The 13,016-nt window shown below is 41.5% G+C and overlaps 1 protein-coding gene and 1 long non-coding RNA gene across 4 annotated transcripts in view; one reads left to right on the plus strand and one right to left on the minus strand.

Annotated features, from left to right (window-relative positions):
* The window catches only part of bcl2l12 (BCL2 like 12), a 42,961-nt gene that overhangs the window by 21,496 nt on the left and 8,449 nt on the right, over positions 1 to 13,016 (minus strand). For 2 of the 3 annotated variants that reach the window (XM_078161426.1, XM_078161427.1), the window contains one exon: positions 2,174 to 2,354. In XM_078161426.1, coding sequence (XP_078017552.1) covers positions 2,174 to 2,354 — 181 coding nt within the window. Of the gene's footprint in view, positions 1 to 2,173; positions 2,355 to 11,015; positions 11,104 to 11,276; positions 11,377 to 12,241; positions 12,309 to 13,016 lie in introns of all 3 variants that reach the window. The other variant, XM_033643905.2, reaches the window with a different exon arrangement.
* On the plus strand, positions 5,887 to 7,568 carry LOC144458692 (uncharacterized). Its single transcript, XR_013488078.1, has 4 exons — positions 5,887 to 6,389; positions 6,505 to 6,669; positions 6,766 to 6,879; positions 7,071 to 7,568. It is a non-coding gene; the product is annotated as an uncharacterized LOC144458692 (long non-coding RNA).

Consider the following 13,016-nt stretch of genomic DNA (forward strand, 5'->3'; position numbering starts at 1 on the left):
CAGAAAAATGTTCATAATCCACGTGTGTATCAAAATTTCTATCATGACTGAAATGAAACTGTATTAACTAACTGTATTGTCAGCACTCATTGACACAACACTGCATTGATGGTGGCTTTCTACATTCACAGCCAACAAACTTAACTCATCATACTCACAGTTGATTAAACTAATTGTAATGTACTTAGTTTAATGCCAAAATCTCCAAATAATGAGTCAGAGCCACTTTAAATGATACTGCAACAGAAACAACACCATTATGTCAAATGTGCACAGCATCCTGCGGCTCCTGCTTTCTGTGATCTTTCATACCCCTTTCCCATCAAAATTAGTGCATGTATTTAAAAAACAGGTAAACCTGCTAAAAATAGGCGTTAGATTTTTTTCCCACTGCCAGTAGACCAGAGCTGTGTTCATGGCTCTACTGCAGGTGAGTATGCCTTTCTGTGTGAGGAGTTCTTTTCTGGTGTGTCACATTCAACATCACAGACAGGCCAGGCCAGTAAACAGTAGAGAGGAGCATGGAGGCCAATGGAAATGTACAGTGGTTACTTCTTTTTATATATCTCTTATTTATTTAGTCTCAGTGTTTGGATCAATGTTTGGAGCACTGCCTGGATGGAGAGGGACGGTAATTTGTGGTGGCACGTCATTGCATCTCGCCGTAAAGGGACTAAAATTAGCGTGTTCATCGGGTTGTCTTCTCATCAATAACAATCAGAGCCGGAGGCGATTAACACCTGTGACTACTGCAGTCATTTGACCTGGGTGTGAATGCCAATTAAAACCTTTTCCAAATCCAGATGTTGGCAGGTGTTAGTGGGTATTTGTGCAGTGGGAAAGGGGCTTTATACTGTGTTTAATGCAGCCAAATCATCATATAGTTTTTCTCATTTACATACTGTATATTTCGGTGTCAGACAACAGAACAAGTATGAAAAATTGTCTGAATCTTTAAAGTTTCACCAAAGTACCTCACTTTGCACTGACTGATTTAAGTGAAATCTGAGACTCTCCTCAGACCATTGCACTGTGTATTATGTGGGGAGTGACCATATTTGGAAGAGAGGGTGGAGCTGTGAAGGAGCAAGGGATGGATTTGACTTGGAGCTCGAGGACACTATCGGAAGACAGCCTGTCACTCAAAACAGCCCAAACTTTCAGCATTAAATACTTATAAACAGGTTAGAAATATATTCCCCCTCAAGTGGCCTATAAAGGAACTGCAGTTTTTGGCAGTTGTGCATTAGCGTCATTTTTCAGCCCCTGGGATTGCCGCTTGATCAGTCCTCATTTTTGTTATCTTCTCCACCATCTTGATTGTAAGGGAGCCGGGGGCCAATCCCACTGGGTTCAGCTGTACTGTGTACCTGCTGCCATGGCTGAAATTCAGATTTTGTTTTGTCCTCCACATGGTGTCATACCACACTGGGAACATTTCAGAAGCAGAGCATTTTGCCTGCCTGATTTTGTAGAATTGCAGATTTTTTTGATTTGGTCATTTTCCTGGATATTTGTGGTTTTGCAGAGGCACAAGTAAGAAGCCTATCAAGTTAAATGGTTTCTTTCTCATTTTATTTTCATTCTGTTTAATGTTAATTCCTACTAAGTTGTGCTGTAGCCTACAGACAAAGTTAATACCATAAAAGTCCAGTTATGAACAACATGGATCAAAGATTTGTGGCTGTGTTTTTGTCATTTAAAATACATTCATCCCCATAATTATATTGTATCAATGCAGATTTGTATTAATTTCTGGGATGCTTTAGAAATGCGGTGTGCTACGTCTGCTGGTATCACAAGATTTGTCAGGAGTGGCCAAGATCATATTGGGCAGCCGCAGCTGAAAGCGGATGCCTGTCAAAGATGTGGACTCTACTTAGTGCACTTTTCTAGTTCACAACTGTGATGAACTTACTCAGTAAGAATATTGAGCCTTTATGTGCTGTTTTTGTGTCTGGCTTCAAAGTTAGAGGTTCAAAAAATACATGTGGTGGAGTAAGACCAAGACAGATGAGATTAATAAAATTAAATCATTATATATGATTATTTGTTGACACCAGTACCCAGTCTGAGGTACAAGGAGATTTGTTTGTTGTTGAGAAAAGGTAAAACAAAACAAAACAAAAAATCAACAAAAACCATACAGCAGAAGCCCAGAGAGGTGTGTTACCTGTACTTGTTATGATCTCTGTAGGCCCCTCCTACAGTCCCAGGCCTCTCTGTCAGGGGGAGGGAAACAGTCCGATGGAGGAAAGCTTGAAGGACTAGATGAGTCTCAGCTCTGATCTCTCTCAGAGAGATGGAGGAGATGGAGGAGATGGAGGAAGAGCGGCCTATAGACTCTGTCATAACTGTAAAACAGAAAAAACAATTTTCAAAGGTTAATTTTCTTATTCTGTGTTATTTAAGTGAGAACCCTCCTTAAAAGACATCAAGTATGGTGGGTCTGTTGCACTATCATTAGTTTCACTGCAGTTTAAAGATCAACAACAGTTCAAGTCATGTTTTGTGTCCCAATTAAACACTACATTATGCAGTATGTACTATATGCCCTTTTTACTACTATACTAAGTTTTTAGTTACCATACAAAAAATCTATGTATTTTGCCATTTTTATCAACAGTAAAAAGGACAATGACAAGACTTGCACCAAACACACCAACCAAACAGCAGCACTGCCATTTAAACTTTACAAAACAGACAGAAAAATGTTTTTCCAAATGGTTTAATAGTTATTTGTCTTCTGAACGTTTAATGACGCTCTATAATTTAGAGAACAGATAACAGGTATTCTAAAGCACTTCAGTCAGGCATTTATGCTCACAAATGCCCACATATTTAACAGTTGTGAACTGACAGAACAGTCAGGTTTTATGTATCAAATTGGGAATGATCCCAAGTTTAGGTTTTAGGATACTGAAATAAATAAAACCTACATATACAGTGTGTTTGGCATGTAAATGTCTATGTATGTGAATACATTTTGGCTGCAATTGCCATTTGAAATTTAGTAGTGAAATACATGAGCCTCAAAGGATGTATTCTTCAGACTCTAGTGCCACCATGAGGTTCACATTTGTGGTTTTGAGTGAAATGTCTCAACAACTATAAAATAAATTACCATGGTCCACATATTAATCATCCTCAAAATGAGTTGTAATAACATCTGTAAACTCTTCACTTTTCATGTAGCCTCAGCTGTACTTTGTGTTTAGTGCTAATTAACACATATTAGCATGCTAACATGCTAAACCAAGCAAGTGAACTTTGTTATAGTTGCACTTTCCTAAACATGGTTGAGGTATATTTCCATCCATCACTAGGGCTAAAAATGATCTTTATATTGTACACAGCCTTACTACAACCAAAATTAGCTACAGCCAACATAGCGAAAATACCCCAAGAGTCAACGAGAGCTGGGGTGGAAAATGACTCACAGGTGGATTACACGGTAACAGACATTGGAACGGACACGACTATGCATTGGATCTGTGACTCAGTGAAGGATATGGGCACGGACCTATCCACCAGAGCTAGAATTAGCAGCACTCAGGGCAAGGCGAGCGCATCTGTAGAGGATAAAAGTAGCACAGTTGAGAACAAGATGCTTCAGGTTTGTCCTTGCGGCTGGCAGGAAGTAACATCACTAAAAAGCCTCAGAACTCATCAGGGAAAGAAGAAGTGTGTGGCAAAGAAAGGGCAGAGTAGCCGCATTGATCAGTACTTCCTATAAAGTCCAGCGGCAGGAAGAAAACCACAGTTCGCAGGATATCAGTAACACTGCCACTGAGGAGGAGGAGGAGGAGGAGGAGGAGGAGGAGGAGGGGGTAGTAAGAGAGGATGCAGGTGACACTGAGGTCAGTATGCCAGTCAGAGAGAGAACCATGGAGCAAAAGGTTAGAGTTAGATGGCCTAGGGCAAATGACAGTAAAGAATGGGAGATAGTTAATAGAGATTTGTCAGTAATCTTAAGTAGGCTTAGAGGAAATGCAATAGAAAGGTTAGAAAAGATGGGAGATATAATTTACTCATATGGTGCAGAGAGGTTCGGGGTGCATGAGAGAAAAAGGAGTGAGAGGGTGCAGTCAGGGAAATCTAGGTGGCAAAGAGAAATAGAGAAATAGAGAGAGAAATAAATATATTATTATCCATAAATATTATCTGACTCATATCAGTTTGTTCTCAGTCTCCAATTGATTTAATCATGATAGATTAATTTACTAAAATGCTGATGGGCAGTGCCATGTGAAGACGGAGTTTGGTTGGGCTCCTCATCGGACAACCAATTTCATATTATTACTCTTTTTAAACCACTCTCTACAACCCTACACATTTTTATAAACAAGTAGACAATTTTTCAATTGCTGAGAGGAAAATGCCAAAAAACGTCACCAGGGAAGCAACAAGTCAGAGTCGGAAGCTAACACTAATGCTAACGCTAGTGCAGCAGAGGATGCAAATAACGATAACCAGTATGCAGTCCTGCTGGCCATCGAGTCTTTAAAGCAAGATTTGATGGCGAAAATGGAAGAAAAGGCCACAGCCCAGTCGGCAGAACTCCGAAGCCAGATTAGCCAGATCCAGACAGAACTACGATGTGTTTTGGAAGTTAATAAACGAATGGAGGCAGCCGAGAGCCGGGTGTCCGAGCTGGAGGCGGAGGTTAGCGGCCGCTCGGACTCAGGTGCCTCCATGGAAGCAGATTTCGGCGACATGAAAAAAGAACTGGCCACACTGAGAGACCGCTGCGAGGATTTGGAGCGGTATTTCGGCGACATGAAAAAAGAACTGGCCACACTGAGAGACCGCTGCGAGGATTTGGAGGCGAGATTGCGGCATTACAATTATCTCGAGAAGCCTCCGACCATAGACCAGGCACATCACACCCTCCGTAGTAGACCGACGCAAGACAACCTCCCACCTCAGGCATTTGTGGTGAAGTGCCATTATTTCTCCGAAAAAGAGTCGCTTCTGAAGAAAGCCATGAAGATGAAGTAAGTCAGTGACGACCACAGACGGCGACCATATCCGAATCCTGACGGATTTCACCCAGACCGTGAGTAAACAATGGGCAGCCTTCACTGAGGTGAGAGGACTGCTTCGGGGCTGTGAGGGGGTTCGCTACGGCCTGAGATACCCAGCAATATTGAGAATAACCACAGCAGACGGTCAAGAGGCGAGTTTCAAGGATCCAAAGCTGGCTAAGGAGTTCATTTTAAAGAAGGTGATGCACAAGACTTCATAATGGACGTGTGTTGGTGAGTAGCTGATGACAAAGGTACCAGTTTTATCAACCCAGGAGATGGAGGCAAGACACACCAAGGACAGTTTTCTTTTCTTTTGAAAGGTTCAGGGGTGTTTTTTCCTGCTCAAAGCAGTCTTGGTGTCTCTGCTGGCAGCATTTGGGTGCGCGCAGACTAATGGAGGACAGTTCAGGCAGGCTACACCAAAGACAACTTTATGGGTACACCAGTATATGGGATTCTTCTTTTTTTTTTTTTTTTTCCTCCAAAGATATTTTTCTTCTATTTCATTATATTGTTCCATGTTCACGACTGTTTAATTTCCTACTGGAAAGACCTTGATATCCTTGCTGGTTACGTATGCACAAAGAAGAGTGAAAGAGTTACTCCATGGACTATATTATGGGTATGCAATTACTGTATGTGGGACATTTTTATTTCATGGTACTTTACAATTAGGACTGTTTAACTTCCTATTTGGAATATGTTTGATATTCTTGCTGAGGACTGGAAAAAGAGCCATCTCGTGAGTTTTGTTTTATATACTAAATAATATGTTAAGGAAGGTTTGCTTCTCTTGACCATAATAATTTTTGTTTTTATTTTTTTCCTTTATAGTTATAACATTTAATGACGCTATGTGGATTGTGTTGTCTGCAAATTCAGCTCTAATTGATATGTTGTAAGAGATAAGAGATTTATTGTGTTCTAGATCTGTTCCTGTGTGGAGCTCCCATGGTAAGCAGTTCAGGAAAAGAGGTTGACTGGAAGAGCAGGCAGTCTCCATGCGAGAAACAAGCGTTGCAGTGTTTGTGTTTGTAATGTTTAAAATTGTTAGAGTTACACGTTACTTAATGTTTTTTGAATGTTTCTCTACCGAGCCCTCGCCGACAGAACCCCAGATAACTCGGTGACATCACCAAAGTACGTTTTGTCACGCGAGAACAAAACAGGATGTGATGAAGTTCCCCAGCGGTAAACTTTACTTGTCAACATGGATGTATGACAGCTTGGAGCTCTGCAGGTCGTTTGTGCCCTGCTTTGCGCTGAGAAGAAACAGAAAAGAAGAAAAGGATTTGGGTGAAGGAATGGGTTGCTGCACGCAGATTGCACAGGTTGTCAACTCTGCAAAGAGTGTTGGAGGTGAGTTCTATGAATGAAACTCGGTTGCCACTGTGCCGCTAGCCTACTAGCTTGCATTGTACTGTCTACATAGTCTATGCATGTATTCTGACCCAGATTATTGTAACTTTCATAGCTGAATGATCGAACGGGTTTTCGGGAAATGCTACGGATGACAGCGGAGGACTTTGATTTCTTGCTGGGGCTGTTAGAGCCACGCATCGCAAGGAGACCACCAGATTTAAGCTTGCCATATCCCCTAGAGAACGTCTGTCCTTGACCCTGAGCTATCTGGCTACAGGTGGGTTATTTAATTGCGTGGAAGTAAAAATAAAGCAATGGTCTCTGTTGCTGTATGGTATGTGTAATAGTCCTTTTCGTTTGTTTTTTGATTCAGGAGAAACGTTCCGGTCCTTCCGCTTCCAGTACAGGATTGGGACCAGCACAATATCCGCTATCGTCATGGAAACGTGCGGCTTTGTACGATACCATGATGAATTATTTCTTGAAGGTGAGTTTACTATTATCGCTAGCTTTTAAAGGTTATTCAACAGCAGTTAACATTTAAAGGTATTAGACATCTACACACTAAACTAGGCCTAGTTTTAATTTCTGCTGTTTAAAACCAAGTGAGATCATATACAAACAGAATTTACTGCAGCAACAGAAAGTAATTGTACCCTATCTCTTCTTTTCCATCAGACACCTTCAACAGAGGCAGAACGGCAGGCAATAGCCCACGGCTTTTCCCACCAATGGCAGTTTCCACATTGCCTTGGGGCTTTAGATAGTAAGCACATCCAGATACAGCCTCCAGCAAAAAGTGGCAGCACATACCTGAACTACAAGGGCAGGTTCTCTGTGGTGCTGATTACAGATACAGATTCATCTACGCCAGTGTGGGGACCCAGGGCAGAGCGTCAGATGCCTGACGCCTCATCCAAGTCTCGCGACGCAGGCGCTGCGGGAAAGCGTAGCTTGTATAAACACAAAGAATGAAAACATGGCGGAAGGTGGTGACAACGGCAGGACATTTTCCCCCCAACTAAACGCACAAAATCTGAGGTCTGGGCGTATTTTGGGTTTCTGAATAATGCAGAGGGACAGCTGGTGGAGGACAACTATCCTGTGTGCAGAGCATCCACAGCTTTACAGCCAATGCAAGTTATGCTATGCAAATGTCAGTTATTGTGTGAGGGACTTCGGTTAATAAAAATAAAAGCCATTGTCATTGTTTATTGATGCTCTCCAGAAAACTGTAATGTGGGTGCTGCGCACTTGTGGTTGGTGCACTGGTGCGGTATGGTGTTGCTCTGGGGGTCAGGCACAATTTCTGGGCATCATAAATAAGGCACAGTATCAGTCTTTTAAATCAAGACTGAACACCTTTTCTCCTTGCCGTTGCCTTTTATTAAATCATATTAGAGGCTTTTAATTAATTCCTCGCACTGCACCGTAAGCTTTATTCTATTTAACTTTTTAATTGTACTTGTATCTCCGTTTATAATAACGTTTTTTCCTCTGTAAATCCACCCCCAACTGCCGTTTTATCACCTTCAGAAATGTCTCGCGCTCGCCATAAAACACAAACTGCCAAAACCGGTATTCTTTCCTGTCCTTTTCGGTCATTTTACAAACAGCAAAACGTTGCAGAAATGCCAGCAAATGGTACCATAGTTTTGTTCTTCCTTACAATTATCAAAATAATTTTGATAAGAAGAAAACACATAACCAGAGAGAGAAGGCTGAGACGTGCTGCTCTTGCTAGACTAGCAAGACGTAGATAATAAGTGAAAAGATTATGCTAGGCCTGTACATTTATATTTAAAATATACACAAACCATCATTTCTGAATTGTCAATGTAAATTTTCAGTGGCAGACCAGTGGTCAAATGACAAGATTTTTGTCCCAAGGACGTCCATCTGATAAGATTTTTTATCTTATAATTGTTATTACATAAAGAAATATATTGAAACCCATGGCCAGAATATCTGTTATTGTGTGACTTGGATGGAATTATAGTGAAAATAAATTATTCCCCTTTTTGCTGGGGACTGCCTGGAACCTCCTCAAAAACCCCTGGGTGTCAGACCCCACTTTGACAACCACTGACATACAGTAAACTATTATAACTAGTGATGTGACGTTCGCGAACGAGCCGAGTCTTTGAGCCGGCTCTTTGAAGTGAACGAGTGAACCGGCTCTTTAGAGTGAAGGAGCCAGTTCCTAATTCACGTTGTGTTGATGACCCCCCTCGGTTAGAAACGAAAGGTAGGAAGCTAACCCACTATCAGCACTTGCTTGTATTGGCAGGCTTGTTGTTTATAAAGGGCGTTGCTATGGCTACACCAAACTTTATATGTGCAGGGTCTATTCTGGGTCCACGTTACAATATCCAGATCATGTGATGTGATAAATCAGCAATGTGATTCGTCGTTGAACCCACTAACACCCTCCACACACACACACACACACACAGCAATAACCCCCCGCCACCAAAGTGAATGACAGCCAAAGAACCGGCTCTCACAAGTGAACGAGAAATCCCATCACTAATTATAACACGTATAACTATTATTATCACAATGTGATCACATTGTCACATAGCTTTTATTCACATATTTAATTTCATGACAAGTTATCAGTTTTAATATCTTTATTTGTTATTAGTATTTACAAGGTGCATCAGAAAAATTATTTCAAATCTAAACTACAAAATACAAGTTTTCCCCTTCAGAATATTCCCCCTCGAGTCCAACACACTTTTCCATCCTTCTCCTCCTCCAAGCACTCCTGGAAGGATTCTCCCAGGATTAAATAAATAAACACCTCCCTACTCACATGACCTGGCTCCAGGTGAATTTTTTTGGCTCAAGGTGATTTTTCTCTTGCGGAAAAAAATCACATGGAGCCAAAAAAAAACAACCTAAAAATCACCTTTGGAAAAGTGCGTTAGACTCAAGGGGGATTATTCTGAAGGGGAAAACTTGTAATTTGTAGTTTAGATTTGAAATAATTTTTTGTGACCCCAGTCCTGTTTCTTTTCTGATGCACCTCATATTTATTTTTTACAGCATGGCCCACCATCTCAGTATTGTGTCCTGAACTGCCAACTGCCAGTCTTGGCCATATTCTTTGATGGCCAAAGTGATCTGAGACCTGACTTCCGCCTCTCCAGGCCCACAATCGCCAATCTCATTCAGTCCCTCCGCTCTCCAGTTGATCATGGCTGGGGTCATGACCTGGAAATCCTGGTCTTCCTATTTTGGCTGGCCAGTGCAACATCCTACCGTGTTGTCTCACGAGCGTTTGGCATCCCTCGGTCCACGGTCAATGATATCATCCACAGAGTAGCAGACAAGATCATCAGCCTGAAAAACAGGGTCATCTGCTTTCCACCACCTGAGGAGCTTGAGATAGTTGGTGCAGGCTTTCACCGTCTTGCTGGTTCTGCAGCATTTGCGAGGGTTGTGGGCAGCATTGATGGCTGCCACATTAGGATAAAACCACCAAGTGTAGATCCCCAGTGTTATTTCAACCGTAAATTGTTTTATTCTTTTCAGCTCCAGGCAGTGTGTGACCCACATTGTCAGTTCATTGATATATTTATAGGTTATCCTGGCTCAGTACATGATGCCAGCGTTCTCAAAAACAGCCCCACTTATGTCCATAGTCTGTACCCACCTGAGGGCTACTGTATTTTAGGGGATGGAGGATATCCCTGTATGTCAGAGCCCATCGCCGTCATCACACCATACAGGAAGCCACTGAGAGGTGCAGTTCAGGCCAGGTTTAACCGGCACCACACAAAGGCCCGTTCTGTCATTGAACGGGCGTTTGGCATCATGAAGATGAGGTGGCGCTCAATCTTTTTCAAAGCCCTGGAAGTGCACCATGTTTTTGCTGCAAAGGTCATCACATGCTGTGCCATTTTGCATAATGTCTGCCTCAAGAACATTCTTGAGCCTGTTGAAGAGGCACTGGGGCCAGATGATGGAGGCGGTCAGCTTCAGCCAGACTTGCAGTGTGGGGAACGGCTGCGTGGTCACATTGCTGCTGCTCTCTCAGCACCAAATAACCCTCCTCTAGCTCTTCAGGATCAGTGCCATTTGGAAAATACTTTATTTCAGAATTTGTTTACGAATTTGTTTCCATTTACATTTTTTCAACAATTTTTTCTAATAAATTCACAAGTCTTTCCTCCCTTGCCTCCGCTCTCTTAGCCCTATCTTCTGCCCTCTTCTCTTCCCGCTCCAGCAGCTCCAGTATCGGGTCCCTTTTCTGCCTTTTTGATTGCCCTGGCTCTTCAGGCTTTGGAGTCTGACTCCCTGGCTCTGATGGCACTGATTCGGAATCGGGGGAGGCTGATGCCAACATTAAAGTGTTCTCCCCCCAGGCTGAGGCAATGAGGCATGGAGGCTGGATGGATGGCCTCCCACCTATTGCCTCATCCATGAGGGAGAACCACTTCCAATTCTCAGCTGTGGCCTCCCCCGATTCAGTGCCATTCCCTGACGGTGGCTTCCTGACCTCCTGCACACATTGCAATTTAAAACAGCAAAGGAATTACTCAAGGAGAACAGTACCTGATCTTTCATCTATGCTTTCACTATTTAGGACTATTGGTAAAAACAATGAATACAAACCTTGTATGTCTTCTTGAGATTCTCCCACTTCTTTGCTGCTCGGGCAGGGCTCACCATCCCAGCCAAGCCCATCTCTTTCAGTACAGCTCTACAACAATACAAAACGTAACAAGTGAATTGAAAAACAAGAAATTAATCTATCAGTATCATCAACAATGTTGATATATGGGAATATAGTAAAAGGATTAAGAGTAATTTTACTTTTGTTATGAATTCACATTAAAATAGGATACTCCTTCAAAAGAATTTGACATAACTCACTTCCATCCGGCTGCCGCGGCAAACCTTTTGCCTGAGAAGAGGTGGTCCCTCTCCCTCTCTCTCCTCAGTTGAATTAATTTGGCCACATCATCATCAGTCCCTGAAAAGATTACATTTATTGAAAATTAATTTATCTGTAGTGCTTATGTGACACTCCAATTAGGGCTGCAACTAACGACTATTTTGATACAACTACTCAATGACCATTGAATTGATTAGTTGACTAATCTGATTATGTATTGCATTATTATTATATTACTCTAGCTTTTAAATTTAGCACGAGGTTGCTTTAATTATGTGCACATTAATAATAAACACAAGAAAGATGATAATTCATTGAAAATTACATTTTTAATCAACTTTGCTGCTGATATTTAGCTGCTACAAAAAGTAAATAAAATGATTAATGTGTTCGGCTTTTGGTCTATAAAATGGTGAAAAATGTTGATCACTGTTCCCCAAAGCCCAAGAAGACATCCTCAAACCAACAGTCCACAACCCAAAGATCTTCACTTTACTGTCATTGACTAGAGAAACCAGAAAATATAAGAAGCTGGAATCAGAGAATTTGGACTTTTTCTTCTTAAAAAAAAAAAAAAAAAAAAAAAAGACTCGTCGATTATCAAAATGGCGATTAATTCAGTAGTCAAACGATTAATCTTTGCAGCCCTAACTCCAATGTAATTTTGTTACTTGTCATTTTAAACAGAAATTGACAATCATCTAGTTATAGCTAACATTATAGCCTTGCCAATAAAAATTACTGTACAAAGGAAAACGAACTGGATCACTAGCATGGATGTAACAGTTAACGTACATGTAACGTTAATACGTCCATGATCGGTAGCCATGATTTCTGCCATAATGATGCAGCACATACAGTGTTGAGTGATTTCGGACACAACAGTTAAACAAAAACAGTTAAAATTCAACATATCATCAAAAGTCAGCGGAAATTTACTTACATTTGTATGTATTTCCCTGCTGCACTGGGTGCTCCTCCTCACTGTCCGCCATGTCTGCTGTCTGTTACTGGCGCCACCGCAATGCATCATGGTACATATTGCTTGGTTAGTGACCATTGGTTGTACACTACTTTTCGCGCTGCATTGTGGGATAATATGAGTCCACTATATAGGATATATTAATTTACACTAAACATTCGGACAGCACTACAAAATGGCGAACACACTATTTAGTGCACTATTTAGGGAGTAGTGAATGATTTCGGACACAGCCTATGTCTTTTTTAACCTGGAAACTGTTGCTGGGTCATTGATCAGTTCCAGTTCCACAGCCACTTGGTTTCCAAATGATGCAAAGTGGCTGGGTCTTCCTGTGTATAGAGCCGCCATTTGCTTCAGGACGTCAAGTTTTTGAGTCTCACTGTCAGTACCAGTACCAGTATATCAGTTCATGTAAGCACATCTGTACAACATTTTATACATTTTAACCCGATGGACAGGAAACAAAGTGCACCAGAAATAAGCATATAATTGACTGTACAACCAGAAATGAGAATTGAAATACAGTTCTTACAATAAACTGTCAATTGATATATTGTGTTTTAGCTGAATGTAATCGTGCTGTGGTAAGCTCTAACTGTGCAATGTCTTTGTAAGAAGAGAGCCATTCCTTGGTCAACAGTATATGTGGGGGTTTCCAGCGGCAGGCTATCATCCTCTTGGCTGCTGTAAGCCCAGCCAACAGAAGACGCCTGTTATTTATTGTTAAGTTCAA

The sequence above is a fragment of the Epinephelus lanceolatus genome, chromosome 18, assembly GCF_041903045.1.
Source record: "Epinephelus lanceolatus isolate andai-2023 chromosome 18, ASM4190304v1, whole genome shotgun sequence".
Taxonomy (NCBI): Eukaryota; Metazoa; Chordata; class Actinopteri; order Perciformes; family Serranidae; genus Epinephelus; species Epinephelus lanceolatus.